At 48.7% G+C, this 19,019-nt stretch overlaps 1 protein-coding gene across 1 annotated transcript in view; it reads right to left on the minus strand.

Annotated features, from left to right (window-relative positions):
• Positions 1 to 6,698: 6,698 nt before the first annotated feature.
• The window catches only part of COL17A1 (collagen type XVII alpha 1 chain), a 68,945-nt gene continuing 56,624 nt past the window's right edge, over positions 6,699 to 19,019 (minus strand). Inside the window, exons 46-57 of the mRNA XM_039482334.1 lie at positions 18,659 to 18,781; positions 17,928 to 18,065; positions 17,059 to 17,145; positions 16,012 to 16,140; positions 14,970 to 15,059; positions 13,994 to 14,131; positions 13,550 to 13,702; positions 12,425 to 12,772; positions 11,328 to 11,459; positions 10,606 to 10,668; positions 10,266 to 10,337; positions 6,699 to 9,189 (exon numbers count right to left, since the gene is read on the minus strand). Of these exons, the coding sequence (XP_039338268.1) occupies positions 9,140 to 9,189; positions 10,266 to 10,337; positions 10,606 to 10,668; positions 11,328 to 11,459; positions 12,425 to 12,772; positions 13,550 to 13,702; positions 13,994 to 14,131; positions 14,970 to 15,059; positions 16,012 to 16,140; positions 17,059 to 17,145; positions 17,928 to 18,065; positions 18,659 to 18,781 (1,523 nt within the window). The 3' untranslated portion in view covers positions 6,699 to 9,139. The remainder of the gene's footprint in view (positions 9,190 to 10,265; positions 10,338 to 10,605; positions 10,669 to 11,327; positions 11,460 to 12,424; positions 12,773 to 13,549; positions 13,703 to 13,993; positions 14,132 to 14,969; positions 15,060 to 16,011; positions 16,141 to 17,058; positions 17,146 to 17,927; positions 18,066 to 18,658; positions 18,782 to 19,019) is intronic.

A 19,019-nucleotide genomic window follows, 5' to 3' on the forward strand; every position in this document is an offset into this window, starting at 1 on the left:
CTCACTTATTTTCCAGATGAAACAATTGCCTTTCTCACTGAATGTGGTCTGCTAAAATCTCATTCCCCCTAAACAGCATGGTCACAATCAGCACTTGCTCACCTTCATTTTCCACCACATGATAAATACAGGGATACAGGGCCGGTGCAGAACTTCCACTTTGTACCCTTCCTCCTCCTCCTCCCTCCCCCCCCCCCCGAGCATAGCTTATTATACATTTTCAAAAATGAATACAGTGGAGTCACATCTTACACGGGGTTAGGTTCTACGGTCAGTGCGTAAGAGGAAAATTGCGTATAGTGAAAATTACCATAAAGTACAGTATACGCTAGAACAGGGGTCCTCAACCTACGGCATGCGTGCCAAAAGTGGCACGCGTGCTGATTTTTTTTTTTTTTTTTTTTTTTTAATGGCAGGCTGCGGGCCTGGGGTTCCGTTCACTCAGCTGCCAGCCGGGGTCCCAGCCAGTGGCTCCACTCAACTTCCTGCCATTCACCCAGGCCGGCAGGAGGCTGAGCGGGACCGGTGGCCGAGACCCTGGCTGGCAAGGGGCCGGCAACCAGAACCTCAGATCGTCAGTGGGCTGAGTAGGGCCGGCGGCCGGGACCCCAAACCAGCAGCGGGCTGAGCTGCTCAGCCCGCTGTTGGTCTGGGGTTCCACCCGCTGGTTCCTGCCAGCCGGGATCCCAACTGCCAGCCCTGCTCATTTCTCCTAGACATGTCTGTGGAAGCCCCGATCACCCTGCCGCTCTTCCTGGACCTTCTGACACAAGATCACGGTCATCTTCAACATACGAACATCCATGGCGTGGAAGCGCCATGGTTGAACCTGATGGAGCTTTCTTCTTCAGATCAGGTTAGACAGGTTCTCCTTGGCAGCAGAAAACCCTCTACGAGAGCTACATACCTTGCCAAGTGGAAGAGATTTTCAGTCTGGTCAGCGCACCGCCGTTCATCCCGACACTAGCCTAAGTGCCACTTATTCTGGACTACCTCCTACATCTGAAGCAGCAGGGGCTTTCGTTGTCAATAAGATGCACTTAGCTGCCATCTCGGCCTTTCACCTCCCACGGTCAGCCAATTCTTAAAAGGGCTCGACAGGCTATACCCTAATGCTTGTTAGTCTGGGACCTCAACCTGGTTCTTTCTAGACTCGTGGGGCCATCTTTTGAGTCCTTAGCGACATGCTCCCTGCTATACCTGTCTTACAAGGTGGCATTCCTTGTGGCGATAACCTCAGCCAGGAGGGTGTCTGAACTCAAGGCTCTAACCTCAGAGCCCCCTTATACCATGTTCAATAAGGACAAAGTGCAGCTCAAACCTCATCCTGCTTTCCTCCCGAAGGTTGTGTCGCAGTTTCACATTAACCAAGACTTCTTTCTCCTGGTGTTCTACCCTAAGCCTCATTCTAGCAGCTGGGAGCAGACACTCCACTCACTAGATGTCCACAGGCGCCAGCTTTCTACATCGAGAAAACAAAGTCATTCAGAAAATCGGCCCAACTATTTGTGGCAGTGACGGACAGAATGAAAGTCCAACCCATGTCATCACAATGCATTTTGTCATGGATCATATCCTGCATCTGCAAGTGCTACAACCTGGCACTCCACCAGGGCGCAGGCTTCGTCAACAGCATTCCTGGCACAGATCCCTACTCAGGAAATCTGCAGAGCTGCGACATGGTTCTCCATCCACACTTTTACCACGCACTGTGCGATTACACAGCAGGCCAGAAACAATGCAGTCTTCGAAGGAGCAGTACTCCAATCAGTGGATGACTCTGATCCCACTTCCTGAACTTGGGCTTGTGAGTCCCCTGATTGGAATTGACATGAACGAGCACTCGGGGGAAAAAAAAACGGTTCTTCGAGATGTGTTGTTCATGTCCATTCCAAAACCCATCCTCCTACCCCTCTGTCGGAGTAGCCAGCAAGATGGAACTGGGCGGGGGTGACGGGTTGGCAGGGCTCTATATTGGGTGCCATGAAGGCGCGACTCCAGAGGGTGTCCAAGCCAACCCTACGGTTGCTGCTAGGGGACAAATCTTCCAGCTACTGTGCACGTGCACACACCTGATTGGAATGGACATGAACAATACATCTCGAAGAACAACAGTTACGAGAAGGTGAGTAACCATTTTTTCCTGTGGCCGTTGCCCAGTGTAACAAGTGCTACACCAAGTCTGTAACTCACTAGACTAACTATCATAGTTCCAGTGTCAGGGACATTCTTTAAGGGTTGTTTTCCAGCAAAACAAATTTCATGTTTTCCCAACACTTAGCTGGGATATTACTGCCACTGGATGCCAACTTCCTGGGATCTACAGCTAGTCTGTCTAGTCAAGGCTCTTGAGATGACAAGAGAGGGTGTCATACTGTAGGCCCAAACTCCTGAAGAAAAACAGCGATTATAACCTGCTCAAATTCACCCTATGTTGGACAGTTTCTAAAAATGCATTTACAGGTAGAACAACATCTGCTACTTAGAGCAATTCCCATGAAGTACACTGAGCTCTGCCCTCAGTCAGCCAGCGACTCTGCCAGGAGAAGGGGAATGGCAGTAAGAAACTTCCACAGCTTGATACGTCCAGACACATTTCCTCTTTGCCCTATTTTTAAACATCAGAATTTTGTAACAGGTATTGAGAACGAGTCCGAGAGCCAGTTAAGCCGGCATGAGTCCATAGACATGGTTTGGATGCGTCTCCCCACTTATTCCCCAAAGTCTTATGAAAGACAACCAGAGAAATAGGGCCCAGTAGAATCCTATTCATCTTTATCTGGCCACAAAGGGTTTCATTCTCAGACCTTGCAGCTCTTACGGAGTTAGTGAGGGCAGAGATAACTGCTGAATATATGGCACAGATCCACACAAAAAGAAAAATGGAAACATGTTCTCCCTGCCTTGTCAAGTGGGAAATGGGCTACAAGCTCCAACCCAGAGTCATGATCGTTTTCTAGGAAATAGTATCAGAGGGGTAGCCGTGTTAGTCTGGATCTGGCAAAGCAGCAAAGAGTCCTGTGGCATCTTATAGACTAACAGACGTATTGGAGCATGAGCTTTCGTGGGTGAATACATGCATCCAACGAAGTGGGTATTCACCCATGAAAGCTCATGCTCCAATATGTCTGTTAGTCTATAAGGTGCCACAGGACTCTTTGCTGCTTCTAGGAAATAGGCACCCAGCAAACACTTTGCAAAGGAAGGTTAAATCAAGTAACCATCCAGAGGCAAGGCCCAAACTATGTTCTGTAACCTCATTCCTAGAGTTTCTACAGTGAGGTCTTCATTTTTCTACAGTTGTGTTAAAGGTCTAGGTTTCAGCCACTGACAGAACAAAGTGGGTGATACTGGATCACCTTAACTCTTCTGCACAGTAACTAGGTTAAAATTTAACAATCAAGAGGCTAGGCTGAGCCAGATTGTCTAAAGGTGTAACTCTAGTGCAGTCAATATATTCATTCCTGCAGAAGATTTGGCCAATTATGCTCAGACTTTAAGCTCAAGAGAGTTAATGCCAGTTTTCTCACCGAAGCCCAATTCTTCCATTTTAGCCAACACTTAATTCTCCTCGTCTTCCTGCACCCCAACCCCCTGCTCTCCACCTATGGAGAAAATTTTTGGTGATCCATTGTCAGTTTCTAGAATAATTGCATATTTATGCATCATCGCATTTCTTGGCTCCAACGAGATGAAGTGGAAAGCCGCCTTTGAGTAAGCACAATAAGGACCCACTCAAAAGGCTCTCACCTCCTGGCACCTACATAATGCTACCTAAGACCCCACTGTCCTTGAAGCAGAAGGATATAGCATAGCACACATAATTTGCCTATGCTATCATAGTCACAGCGCTCTCATCTATATTTATCAAGTCCTAATTAAGCTTCTCTCTTAGCTGATTATCAAACCAGATGGCTATTTTGGTGAAGTTGTGGGTTTTGGGGTTTCTGCAGGTGTAGGTTTTGTAAACTATATCCACCAATGTGAGTCATAATCTACCAAGGGCAGTGATGGAAACACTGTCATCATACTTAGTTAAAATTAAACTGCTGAAAACAGTGGTGAATATCAAATTGTATGAAACATTAAAGGGGTGACCTGGCTCTCCTGAGATCTTTTGTGTCTCTGATTCCTAACACTGGGACCCAGACCCTTGTCATTTTGCAGATTCCCCCAAGACAAATGAAGGGCCTCTTTCTGCTGCTTTCTTTTCCTGGGGATGTAGGCAAAATATTGTCTTGGACCCCTGTGGAAGAATAGCATGTGTATGTGCAAAAAGCCTTGATTATTGGTCAGTCTACCTGACAGATGAGTAGAATTTGGGAGAACGATGACAGTTTTCCAGAGAAAATATTATTTAAAAAAATCTGGACTTCCATTTATTTTTCTATCTATTTTTAATACTACCAGAAAGTGGAGACTGAGGTTGAAAAATCAGGAACCTGAATTGATACAAACATTGATTTCACTGTGTCTGCCAAGAAAGCTAAGCAAACGGTGCTTGTCCATGATAAATAAAACACACAAAGGGCACTGCATATATCAAGGAGCAAATCAAACATTACATTGTCTCATCACAATTTTTGTTGAATGTTTTATGTAACTGCAAACCAAGTTATTTTTGCCTTATGTGAAGGATGCAGGGACATCACCACGAGATGAATGAATTGGCCAAGAATCTATGAATAAACAGTAGTAATCAGCAGTTTTCTAAGTTTTTTTAAAGTTATTTGATTGCATGGCTATCTGTAGAATATTGCCATAATTCTTCTGTAAATACAATCAAACACACCGTTTGCCAGGACATACTTCTGCATGAGCAAAAACAAAGATTGTACCAAGTGCAAGTGCTGTATGAATGAGTCAGATGCATGGGAAGTTTTCAAAACAATTAGGTGACAGTTGATATGTGACCCTGTCTGCAGCTCGGTCATCGTTCCCTGACTGAGTGCGACAGCTCCACTATCTGTTCAGATTTTATACAGCAACATCAGTGCCTGCAGCACTCCTCTGCACAGCAAACGTGTGTCCAACATACTACACCCAGCGACCACATTTTGTGCAGCTCCCTTTGTGATGTGTTATGCAAATTATTTCATGAGCTATTTTGCATATTTACAAATAATTTGTATAGAAACAAACTTTAGCTTTAAACAATAGTGTGGATTTATTGATGGTGAAAGACAACCCTGCTACGGCGCTGGTAAATGAAGGCCCCTGTTGAGCTCCACTGCAGAAGAAAAGCAGAGCAAGATTCCCAAACCCTGCCGTGTCAGCATGCTTTAGCCTGGGAATTAATCTACAGCAACAGGCCCTCCAGCTTCAAGCAATCTCCATGGCCCATGTGGTTCTTGGGCTTTCTGGTGAGTTGGACAATTACTAACAAGCAGGCTTTGCACTTTGTGTTGTGAAAGCTGGAGCAGAGAGACCCGTCAAACTCATGTCATATAGGGCCCGCCAAGCTTCCATTACATGCAAACTCCTACTGAGCTGGGCTAGATTAATACCAATGAGCTACAGATGAGAAGCTCTGCAGACAGTGTCCTGAGGCATCCAGAAAGCGTCAAGGGCAGTGCCTACACTTACACGCACACACAATTATTGCCAGCCATCTCAGTAAAAAATCATAAGACAATCCCTTAAAATCATGTGAATTGCTTAAAAATCATGAGATTTAAAATTAGTGTTTTGGGGACTGATCCTGATTTCTAAAGGCCACAGAAGTTGAACACATCCCTCCCCCAAGGGCCTGACTGACTGCACGTCTCACAGCAAAATTCAACCTGAAAAGAAACACAAACAGGAGCACACACTGATGAGAAGGGAAGTGCCCCCCCACTCTTCCTCCCTCCTTGGACAGCCAATTCCCCTCATGCAGCCCCTGGGCTGTCTCAAGCTTCCTGAGGGAGTTTCCTCCACATTCCCTCCCCCCCAGGCCTGAGGCAACCCCCTCATTCCTCCCAGCAAACTCCCTCTCATTCTGCCCCAGCACCCCGCTCTCCTGCCCCCCAGCCTCTGGCCTGCAGGGCAGGGAGGGGGCTGCCTTGGTGGGATGTGGCCTGCCCCAAGTGCCTACCTCCCCTGTTCGCCCTCAGGGCCTTGGCGAGCAGACACTGGTGCAGCAACCTCTAGTGGTCAACGAGGAGAAACCAGGCGGCATGGCCAAGTCGCTGGCCAAAACCCTCCACCCCCAAATGCCGCACCTGAATCAAGAACAGCCAGGCCAGGTGCTGTAGCCGCCCAAACAGCCTTTCCATCTTGGGTAAGCTTCTTCCTCCTGGCCCTTGGCCAAGCCCTCTCCAGAGCAGTGTAGTTACAGGATAACCAATAGCTGTTCAAGAGTGAGGCAATTCAGTGTTACAGGTCCACGAACAACCATCTCTCTCTCTCTCTGTATATGGTTAAGGCTGCAGAATTTCACTGATTAAACCACTTTGGAAGCTACAAAACTTTCTCCCATACCAAGAGGCATAGGTGCTGGAACTAGGGGTGTGTGCACCCCACCTGGCTTGAAGTGGTTTCCACCGGATTTACAGTTTGGTTCAAAGGCTCTCATCAGCACCCCCCTCCCCCCAATACAAATTATTCCAGCTCCCCTGACATGAGGCGTTTGGTAGGTTTGCCAAGTATGACAGTAAAAACAGTTACAGACCGAACCACTGTTGCAGTAGTTAACCATGACACGAAATGACGTTTTTAAAGGGAATTTTTATTACAAATGGAAGGCCTCAGCTTACCAAGTTACAGGCATTGTGTGTACAACCCAATAGTAGACGTTATTTAAAAACATTGCAAGCTTCTGTGTATGCAGAAAGCCGGCCTGTTCAACACAGCCCTTCTTCCAAACCCTCAGAACAAAATGACACAGGAAATAAATGGACCAGCTAAAATCGGCTTTGTAGCATGGCCTTCACTAGAGTTAATGAATGACACCGATGGCTGGTGTTTAAGCTTTGAATGAAAATAAGGTTGGTTTCAGTAAGATATATGAATGTGTCTATGAAGCTCAGATACCAAACCTGTCCAGCAGATAAGCTCCCAGTTCTAGTCTAACACCTTTAAATGGACGAAAATCAGCGTTTGCTAGCATATATCCTTGGGATTAGCCACAGGGTAATTCTGGAAGTGAGTATACCCTACCAGATAGTGTGGGTGGGGGGGTTTGGGATTGAAGTGTCCCAGAATGAAAATGGTGACGTGAAACTGTGTGTGTCAAATGGAAAACTGCATACAATTCAGCCTTAAAATGACTGGCTCTTTAATTTCTGTAGTTCAAGTCCTTCTAGTTAAGCCATCACGTGGCCAGTTTTGCTGGCCCCTCGCCAGCCAAATTAGCCCTGCAATGATGTAATAAATTTAAGATTTTGAAATAATCAGATTGCTGAAGAAATGAAGACGATGTCAGCGGGGCAAAGGGGCCATTCCCCCTTGAGCCATGTGTGTAATTCCCTGCTAACATTAATGGAAATCATGTGCTCAGTCAGCAGACAGTTGGCTGTTTAGGTTGACTGTTCAGTGTACAATCAATTAGGACAGTGACGGCTTGGCACAAAGAACGCTCACATTGATAATTCTCCATGATGAGATGGATGTGCAGAAAACAGGCCTGGTTCTTCAGCTGTGCCCAGAGTTACCATCCTGCCACATGCTGTGTTGTGCTTTGTTTGAGACAATGTACCCTGACGTTGTTAGATGTGTCTACCCATTGTGACACCGAATCTAGTGTTGATTTCCAAATGTAAGCTTGCTCCGGAGAACACAGGGTTAAAAAACACACTTTAATTGAGAGGTTTACATTAAAAATGCAATATTTTCCCCCCAACGTAAAAAAGAACCATATAAAATATTTTTTTTTTAAAATCAACAAATTATGTTTTAACAAAAGTGCTTAAGTTCGAACTTGCCACACACCCTTCACATCTTGGCAATGCTGTTAGCAATTGAAATTAAGAGAGTATTTGGCAACGTGACCTGCATAGTGTATGGGCGCCCACCCTGTGTGTGTATGTATGTCAATATGTGGTAGTGTCATATGAACTCCCTTTGTACCATTGGCCTATAAAAGGACAAGATGTGGTAGCCATTTCTGGTGCATAATTACATGGACTTATCAACAAACTCCAAATGCATTTATGGGCGATGCCAAGAAAATGGTTTTGAAATGTATAAGCGGTGCATCTACCTTGATGATAATCAAATGGTAACGTCCCACCATTGCAGCTGTGCAGGTGGGAAGCTGTAACATAGACAGGGATCAGATATTTCTCTCACTGTGTGCTCAAGTGTTTGAGTTCTGTTTACACTCCTGCTTCCATTCCTGGTGAATTACGTATTCCAGTTTTTGACAGCATAACTGCACCCCAGGTTTTGAGTGTCAATGACTACAGAGAATTCCACGATTGCCTCCATCCACCTGCTTCCCCTCCAAGAAATCCTGATCCTTGCAGAAGTTTGGCCTAGTTCCTTACCTTGCTGCTTTCATTAAGTGCGCTTGCTGATCAGACCACCCAACATGGCTATAGAACACAGCAGAATGAAGAGACGCTCCATAGCCATTCAACAGCGACTGGTGGGAAGTACAATGAAACCCTTATGAAGGATATCACCCCAGTGTCTTGAGACAACCTACTTCACTTTTGTCCAAGCTTCAGTTCAAAATTCTGATTTCAGAAAAATTGCTCGCCGCCTTGATCTCCAGGATGCTGGATTTTTCTTTTCCAGGAGGCTTGAGTAGTTGGTTAAAGCAGGTTTCACTGTATTTAACTAAGTCTGGCACTAATGCAAGACACTTGGATTGGTGACAAAGGAAATCCTTACAAGACCTAATATATGAATGCGGGAACTTGAATACACTTCTCATCAGCGGACAGTGTGGGGGGCATTAATGCACTGCGAACGAATGGGAGCATATTCCCACCTGGTAGTTCTGTGTTGGACACGTACAAATTAGAGTCATTCAAAGCCCAACAACATCAAATAAAAAGAAAAGACACATCCTGAACTACCAAGTCTATGTGGTTAGTTGACTGACTAGGAAGGTGTTCTAGCAGGAAGCCAATAAGACAGGCTAATTCTCTATTGGATTCCAAAATGGTGGTTGTGGATCCCGCGGTATGGAATACTGATCCTGGTGCTTAACTTAGACCCCAACGCTTCTTCTTTTTCTTCTGCCAACAAATACTTGTTCACCTAAGCGAGAGAGGGAGACAGAGAGCGAGTGTGTGAAATGCTGTGTAGCAAAACGGCAACGTGAGTTTTTCATTAGTCACAGGAGATTGGTGGTTCTGGTGACAACTCAGCATTCACCTACCTTTCACTTTCAGATGAATAATCACCCTTTGTTGTTGGTAAGAATATACTCTCCAGGTGACATTCGCACTAGTGCAGAGGGCATGTGCAACATTTAAGCCCTTATGGCAGGGTTTAAGTGGTGGTTATTTATGTAGGTTTCCATCAGGTTGCCCATCACCATGGTATCTGAGCGCCTAGGGCTGTGTGCAGCCTGTCTGTCTGGGCCTTAGTTTCCCCTTTTGTGAACACGCCCATTATCCTACACTACATCTACTGTATAGCGAGAGGTAGTTTTGGCTTACACAGACCTCCCCCTTGTTCCTGGCCATACCAGTCCATGGGTTAGAATTCAGCAATGGAAACCTGTAGGATTCCTTCATGTGTGAGTTACTTTGGATTGTTAATATCAAGGAATGATGCAAAAAGGTGGCCCCTAAAATTCAGCCATCAGTGGCTGGACGAGGGAAGTTTCTCAGTGCAGCAAAAGGACATGGTGGGGCATACAAGCTGAAAATGACAGCTCTGTGCCAGCTCTGCATAGCGCCCCTCAGAGGAGGGCTGGGAGCATGCCAGAGGGAGCATTATGGCCACTGGGATTGTGGTTGTGTGTTTCCCGTAGTGGCTGCTTATCCCTGTCTATGGGAGGAATCAGTGTCTGCTGCCTCTGTTATAGCCCAGGGATGGGCTCCCTGACACAGGACAGGAGTGGATTTTGTTTTATTTGCTCTGCATAGTTTGCCCCCAGCCATTTAGTCTGGCTTTATGTAGGTGAGAGGGGTGGATGGCACCTCTCAGCTTCTCCACCAGGCAGAGAGGTCAAGTGACTCGCTTGAGGGTGCAGAGAAAGTCAGCACTGGAGCCGGGATTCAAACCCAGGCTCCTGTCCTTTACTCAAGCCACCAGAAGCCACTTTGCTCTCTCACTACCCACGAGAAGTGCAGAGCTCCCATCTTGCTCTGTGAGGATGTTCATACCTTTCTCTCCTTTCTCCCCCTTCGGGCCCCTGGGTCCTTGGGGTCCTGGAGGCCCCATTGGTCCAGCCTCACCTGAAAGAACAAGAGGGACGTGTTTGCATTTCATCATGATTATTCTGCAGGTCAATCTCCAGTCGCTTGCAGCAAGAAGTGGGCTGGGACGAGAGAGACAAGGGTGAGGATGACACTAGGGATCAGATACTGAAGGTAGCATATGTAATGCTCAACTAGAAGGATGCACGCTTCAGGGAAACCTCTCTTCACAGAGCCTCTGCTGCTAGCTGGTTGCCAGAGGTTATGGGAACTGACTGCAAGGAGGCAGCAGGATTGCAGTTCTTACCTTTGGGCCCTGGGTAGCCCATCTCTCCCTTCGGACCAGGTGGCCCTGGGATGGTACCATATGCTGTAGAGGAAAATGAATATGAGCATCAGTGAGATGTGCCAGCAAACAGGCCCTTACTCTTGTTTCAGTGACACTGAGCAGCATTGAAATGAGCCTCAGATCAAGGCTTTCTAGAACATTTACCTAGTTTAAATAGTGGACGGGCTGTTCGGGTTTTTTTTTTATGGTTTTGTACGTTCAAGAGACACTGAGCCAGACTCTGAGCTCATTTCCCCTGATGTTGCTCTAGAATAATCCCGTTGGCTTCAGCCGAGCTTCTCCGGATCCACACTGATGCCATCGAGTGCAGAGCCTGGGCCACTCTCCCGTCACTGAGGTGGAAAGCTGAGCAGGGAGTTCTTAGCTAAACATACATAGCTACAGTGGGAACCTGCAGAGCTGGCGCTGTTTATAGGCCAATTGTACAAAGGGAGTTGTAAAGGGTTTCACAAAATGTGATGGGCAAATGTGGCTGTTCTGGCTCAAGGCTAGATTGGTCCTGACCCTTTTGGTTCCTACTCTTGCAGCATGCAAGGGCCAAGGGATGCTGCCAATTAGAGAAGCACTGGGAACCCCACCCTCGCTGAGCGCCCCAGCCAGCAAAGCTGGGTCAGCATGGGGAGAGGGCGAGAACACACGATGCTCTGGGATGACCAAGGAGGGACCAAAGTGTCTCTTACTTCTGAAGAAGTCCACGAGGTCCTCAGTGACGTTGCCATAGTTTGCAAACACCCTGCTGATCCCAGGCGGCCCCGGGGGTCCTGGCGGCCCTTGTGTGGCGTAAGTGACCATGTCCCGGAGGAGGCCTCGGCCTGGGGAATTAAACGCAGGGTTTAAAATAGCACGACGCACAGGAGAGAACCCCCTTCAGCCAGACGAGCACTGTGCCAAGGATGATTTGAACGGCACTTTCCTGGCCCGTTAATATATATCCAGCCCTGCAGGGTGAATTCCATGGAATAACCCTGAGATCCTGTTAGAGACGCTCTCTTCCTACAGGAGAAGATGAATCTTAGAAGGTCCACGCTGCAAGGGATTTCACCGTTGTGGAGCTGGCGCTATGGCTTGTACTAAACGTCTGGGAGGAGTGCGGTTTTATTTTCCCTTCTAAATCGCCAGAGAACGGCCCCTGTACAGGGGACCAACACAAGAGCCCAGCTACCACGCGAGCCCTAGCTTGAGGATTTAAGAGGGACTTACGTGGTGCATTGGTTTTGCAGTGGCACCTCTGCACAGGGGTCAATTTCACCCAAAGACAGAGGGAGGCAAATCACTCAGAGCCATATTTCAGTGGCTGATCTGAGCAGGTTATTTTCATTTCCCTGGCCAAGGAGCGCTGTCCCTTGCCTCTTGCTAGCAATAATGAATATCAGTTCATTCTGGCTGATGTGTAATTGGCAAAGAATTCAAACATCAATCTGCACCCAGTGTTTGTGGCTCTGCAGTAGTTTGCTCCCATTGGCCCAGGAGAAGAAGTGGCACCGTCACTGAGTCTGATTTTCTCCTGCAGCACAGCAAACCTCGCCATGGACTCACAGTTTGGCAGGTTCAGCAGGTCAGTGCTTTGCACTGCCGGTGGCAGGGATGCCTTGCTCCCAGTGGTGATGGGCTCAGGAGAGAGCTGCATCCAGCACTGCTCAGCTGGAAGGATTTTTGTCCCATCTGATGGGAAGGGGGTAGGAAGGGAAAGTGGTGGATGGTGGTAGATGGGCTTTGCAGGGCACGGGGGGAGGGAGCTGAGGTTTCACCATGCAGCGGGAGAAGGCTTCCCACTCACTCTGTATGCTCTCCGACACCCGAAGTGCCAGCTCATTGTAATCCAGCGATCCGACGAATGACTCGCTGTAGGATCCGCTCGAACTCATGGATCTCCTCTCTGCTCTTTCTGCTCCCAGGGATCCGCTGTATGATCCGCCTGCACCCATTGAGCCACCGTACGACCCATCGCTGCCCATGGCGCCACCGTACGATCCTCCTGCACCCAGGGATCCATCATATGATCCTCCTGCACCCAGGGATCCTCCATAGGACCCAGCCATGAGGCCGCTATCTCCTTTGGGCCCTGGGGGGCCCATAGGTCCTGGGGGCCCGGGAGGCCCCGAGATGAACCTTCGAACATCATCACCTGCAAAACACAACAGGCGCTGATGGTGCCAGCAGACAGACACACAAACGCCACACGCACCCTGCTTCACAAGGACAGAGTCCATGGGGCATTGGCACTGGTGGCCGACAGCCTGGGCACGCTGGGCAGTGGCGGAGGGTCTGTAACGTGATTTGTCTGCAGAATGCAGCCTGTGGCAATGCACTTCACTTTACATCTGCTGGCCGGTAGCCTGAGCCCCAGATGGGGAAACTGAGGCACGGAGCCCAAAGATGGAGGCTCCCCAGATTAAAAACACTTTTTCAAAGGTTGCCCTCTGCGACTTGCCAGCACAGGACAGAGGCAAGGCTGGGTTCAGGGTGTACTTGCTGCTGGCTCAGTCCACTAGACCCATACCCCCTTCCACTGCTCGTTAGGAAAATGCCTTCCCCATAAAAAATGACAGTAAAAAACTTAAAACAAGTCCACCTTTAAATATAACAGTAGTAAACCCTCCTCGCCTCTCCAGTGCCTTGCACCTTGGGATCACCAGGTGCTGCATTAGGCCCCAGTCTGGTGCAGAATTGGTAGGGTGCAGTTCAACCCGGGGCAGAGGTCTGGTTCAGGGAGTAGGTACCATTTAAGTCCCGCTTCAGCCTTTGGGGGACTTAAATGGTACCTCGTCCTTGCAGTGAATTTCACCCAGAACGAATCCTACTAGGTAATAGATCAGACTTGCCAACTATAACATTGACCAGAGCCAACAGTCAGCAGAGTGGGTGGGTGGTGAGATTGCCATCAGATACCGAGTCTCCTTACTGGTTAGATATTGGATCAGCTCGCTCCTAAATGTGTCGCTCAGCACGTTGTCAGTGTAGGAGAAGTGGCCAGTTCCTGACAGACCTGGTGGCCCTGGAGGTCCTGGCGGTCCTGGCGGTCCTGGGGGTCCAGAGACGGAAGCATATCCCACACCTTCGGAGAGTAGGGATGGGGAGAAATAATATTTTTGTGAATGGAAGGTGACCTGGCAATTACACTTGTTTTGGAATCTTGATTGTTTCAAGAGTCCAACCCCAAATTCCACCTCTCTTTGTGCCCTGAAACGCAGACGTGGATGAGATTTGCAAGCTGCCTGGAGATTCATGCATCCAAATCTCCTGGGCAGCTAACTCGCAGCCTAAATCTCCCTGCTGTCTCTGAATGCCATTTCCTCTGAAGGCCCAAACCCTTCCCAGCAGCTGTTGAGAAGAGAAAACTCCTTACTTTGCAGGTAAGAGGTGACATCCTCTAGGCTGAATGTGGAGAGAGAGCTGCCTGGCATTCCGGGGATTCCTGGGGCTCCTGGAACTCCAGGGGGTCCCTGTGGCCCTGGCGGTCCAACAATGCCACTAAATTCAGAGCCTGAAAGTACCATGGAAGAGAGAGAGTCATTTTAAGGCTCCCACCCCCATTGCACCCAAAGCGTCGCTCCCCTGGCAGTAACATCTCTGCTGACGAAAGGGCTTCACTCCCGCACTTTTATTTGCAGTAGGAGTGTGTGGGGAATCCAGGAGAAAGTGCTGTGAATGGCCTGCATCGGGAACTGCCAGTGCAGACGCACGCCTCTGGAGGACTGCACTGACGACACTGGGATGACGACTGGGCGCAGAGGCCTGTCATGTGGTCAGTCCATGCCGGTGCAGAACAAGGGACCGGATTTGTATTTGCTTTGTACAGTAGCATTAGAGGCTCCACTCGTCACTCCATAGTTTGATGAGGGTTGGGGGCAATCTCTGTCTGTGTTTCCAGTCCTCACTTCCTGAGCTCTCAGACAGAGGTGGGGTTCCGGTCAGAACCCCCTGACCTGCCGTTGCTGCTCAGCATCAGATGGAGCAAGAGCCCAAAGGAGACACTCATGGGTTTGACTGTGTACAAGCCAAACACAGTATATTAGGGATTCCTTGAGTTTGATGGAACTGTGACATTCATTCAGCACAACAGCATGTCTGTAAGCAGAGTAGAACTGCTCATCAGAGGTTACAGAGCGTTAACCATGATGACAGGTGATACTGGAAATCCAACAGACTCTCCTATAGATGATGCTTGGATGGGAGGAGTTTAGTAATAACATCCTCCCCCAGAAAAGTATGCTTTTCCCTTAGCTGTTGGTTGTGGGAATCTATCAGTGTATATCGGCCTATAAAAGAATATCACTAACTACCTGGCGTGTGGACAGCAGGGTCTGACAGCTAGGGCTTACCTTGGAGTAAAGCTATTAGGTCACCGTAAGATGTGCCGGGTAATCCTGGAGAACCTGGGGGTCCCGGGAGCCCAATACTGAGTCCATTATCTAGGAAATTTAAAACATTTAGATGTGAGGATAACAGCGACATTGGCAGGCTAAACATCACATGTGCCACTGAAACATGATCACTATTGCAGTGGGGAAAACAGAGCTGGGTGGCTAATTTACAACCAATAATTCTTGTAGGGTGAAATTCACTTTCATGCAGAAGGTCAGCCAAAGGCTAAGGCCTATGTACCACTTACAATCCATTCAAATCAGGCCTCAGCTGATGCATAGGGCTTCTGCTGCCCCTCGTCACCAGATGGGAATCTAGCCTCTTTCTCTGCTCCTGGAATAGCCTCATATTTCCTCAGCAAGTATCTCTCTAAATCTCTTAGTCTATGGACTGATTGTGCATATTCAACCTGTGTGGGTTAGCTGGATTGAGCCAATGCATCGCATGGTATTACTCCCCTGTTCCCTGGCTGGATAAGCACACCATGCTTTCAGCGCAAATGGGTGGATGTAAAATTTGGTTTCTGCCAACACCAGTAGCTCGCAGCTTTTAAATTTGCTTTGCCAAAATGTTTCTGCCAGTAAAACTTGGCCACTCAGGTTGAACTGCTCCTAGAAGGCATTAGAATCCTCTTGGGTGAGGTTTCAACTAAACAACCATTTGCCAACTAGAATGACAAAAAGTAGCTTTTCCCCCTGGAACTGTCTGGTTAATAGGGTCCAATCATTCAGGGCCTGATTGTAAGAGGTGCAGAACAGGGAACTGAACCAGGCGTCCTGAGTCCTAACCTAACCACTGGATCATCCTTCTTTTCTAAGTTTCTCTAAGGAGACCTCTGTGCTGACCGTCACTATATATACGCTAACAATACATGCCTTCACTTAGGGCCTGATACAAAGGCCACTGAAGTTAATGGGTGCCTTGCCATTGACTTCTATGGCTTTTTGAACAGGCCCTTGGAGAGAATACAGAGAACCACACACTAAAAAGGATCATTACTTGTTATGTAGCTTATAACCCGTCTGGTCAACTCGTCATAGTTCAGTGACAGAGCCAAGCCATCTCCTCCAGGTCCAGGCGGGCCTGGGGGCCCCTGAGGTCCAACTAGATACTGACGAACTTCTTCTCCTGAAATGGAAAAGGAAAATGAGTCTTTTGTGCTACTGGTTGTCCCCAAAGGATGGGAAGGAATCAGCTGCAAGAATTCACAGTCTGACAGCAGGGCTTCCTAGCCAGGGGCTTGCACGGAAAGATGGACTCTCAAACCTGCCGGCAGGATGCTCCCACACATCCTAGCTCCCCATGCACATCTGCCTGGGTATTGAATTGGGAGGTGAGTAGCTCACAGAGTCTGGACCTCCTCTGAGGTGGGGGTCCCCAGGAGAAAGACATACCAGCTCTGTTCTCTTTGAGCTGCTGCAGGGACCTGCTCTGCTTGTATTCAGCAGGCTGAGCTATTTCCATACCAAGATCCTGCTTACAATTCACAATGAGTTTGTATTTCCTTTGTTGTCGGTTTCTAGCAGGGAAACCTCAGCTCAGACGCAGCGCCTGCTCCTGCTTTTCAATTGGATTTTCCAGCTGGCTTGACTCAAGCACAGAGAGGTCAAGTGATTTTCCCCCAGGGAGTCAGTTGCTCAGCCAGGACTAGAGCTCTCTGCAATCCCTTGCTGTCACCATGATTTAAACCTACTGCACATCTCTGCCATGGGATTCCCCTCTGCTCTGAGGCATGATGAGATTACATGATGAGTGCTCTAATAATAGAGATTATAGCTCTTTACTCTCAAACAGGAGCCAAGACTATCCAGAGTTAAATCATCCCAAACCAAGGGATAGAAACCCTTAATTTTAGGTTAGGAAGAAAATTTCCCTGGAGACAGGTTTCACCATCGCAGCCTGCTGCAGGGTTTCTTCCTCTGACACAGCTCGTGCTGGTGACAGCGACAGGCCACTGGTCTGACCCAATTCCTATGTTCCTAAGCAAGACCCAGTCAGTCCTGAGCAGCAATGGAATCTGCAGCCCTCACTGCTTGGGACACTCACTCTGCAGCATGGCCAGGATGTCTTCGTAAGTCAGGAATCTTGAGGAGGAGGATGAAGAGCTTGACATCTCAATATTGTAACCGGAGCCTGTGAGAATGGAAATGTTTCATGTCACGTAGGATGAAGACCGACATAGAGGCAGATCGAAAGGGAATTGTTTGGTGTGCCAGGCGGTGACAAAGAAACAGACTCACACTGGACCAGGGGGTGCAGCTTAAAAAGGAATTTAGTGGCTCTGTGGGAAAGACTTTCCACTCGTGCAGGGTGATGAATACAGGGCTGGATCACAGCATGGTCAACCGGTAAGTATCATCCATGGGACAACAGAAATGAAACTAATGGCCGGCCACTTGGGAAAACATGAGCCTCTGCTCTCTTGACCTAGAATGGATTCTGTATAGACAGCCAGAAGCGCAGGAGCTTCTGTCTCTTTGTAGATCCCTAGTCTTTGAAGGACAAGACAATGGCAGACAGTCTAATCCCAGCAAGCAGACGGCAACACTGCCACATATATGCTGCCCATAGTGACAATGGCAGATTACACTCCCATGTGACTCTCCAGGAGTTTAGGAGGTTGAGGGTCTAGCGTTCAAAAGGCAGTAAGAACTGGCTAAACCTAATGTAAAAATGAGACAAGACACGGGGCTCAATTTTGCCCCCTTCACTCATGTGGAGCCGCACGCCATTCTTTGTGCCGCCCCACTGGACTGATTACAGAGTCGGCCATTTTATAATCACGTTGGAGCATTGCCCCATAGACCCCAGGAGCCGCTCCAGCACAGAGCTCAACGGCAGGTCACATTCTGATCTCAATTACGAGAACAGGATTTGGTGCATAGCGCTTAGGTAAACGGAAACGTGGGGCTTACTTGTCATGGAGCTCATAACACGCTTGGCCAGCTCGGCATAGTCCAAGGATTGTCCGTCAATGGTGGTGATGATTCCTGGTAGCCCAGGGGGTCCTGGTGGGCCTTGAGGTCCAATCAGATAACGCCCAATGGTGTCACCTAATGAGGAAAAAAGGTGAAAGCCAAATCTGCAGTGTGAGAATGGTGCGACACGAGGAGAGACTGTATGGCAGGGTCTGAAGGGTGCCTGGTCATGTGGATCCTCCCTGGTTGCGTATTACAGACCATCTGAGGATGATCACACAACACTGCTTCACTCACTGGACTCCCCTCCTCGGCCCATGGAAGTGTAACACTACCTGCCTGCCGGGGTGGGTTTAGGTAGGATCCTTGCAGTAGGGGGCCCATATCAGAGGGGCTAGTGCTGACCGGTGTATAGGAGGCAGAGCAGCAGGTTGGGTTGCAGCCTGTGACGGGTTGGCTGCCACACTTGGGAGAATTATGAAGGGCTCAAGAGTGGAGAAAGGCTGGACGCCATCCAGGGAGGATGGGAGAGGGTGGGTCTGAGGGAACCCAAACCTCTGGTGCATCTGGGTCCTGTTTAGCTTCCCCCTCCCCTGCCGGCCCATGCTGGAGATGGGGGCACTGAATAATTTCACCTCCGCAATGGCCCATGGATCTTGGGTGGTGGGACTGCCACGAGCAGCTGAGTGACCGGCCCTTGTCAAAGCCCGGTCACTGGTTGTACTTACTCTGCAAGTACTCCGCCACATACTGCTGAATCTCCTGCCGTGAGCCTCCAGCTGGGCCTGGGGGACCGCGAGGGCCAGGAGGGCCTGGTGGACCCTGGCTGTGTCTTGAGTTTGAAGATCCACCTGAAGAAATAAAATAGACCAATAGCTTTTAGCATCAAGAGAACAGACTAGGGACTGGTAAGGTCGGGGCAGGCACTGATCCCTTCACCTGGGTGTGGGAAAAGCCATGCTAGTATGGTCAGGGCTGGGAGGGACCCCCTAGTAAATCACCTAAACAGGCTGACAGAGGCACATAACACTGGAGCTCCAGGTTTTGCACTGGCTCCTAGTTCTCTTCCAAGTGCAATTCTGGGTATTG

This window comes from Mauremys reevesii, linkage group 7 (genome assembly GCF_016161935.1).
Source record: "Mauremys reevesii isolate NIE-2019 linkage group 7, ASM1616193v1, whole genome shotgun sequence".
In the NCBI taxonomy this organism is placed as follows: Eukaryota; Metazoa; Chordata; order Testudines; family Geoemydidae; genus Mauremys; species Mauremys reevesii.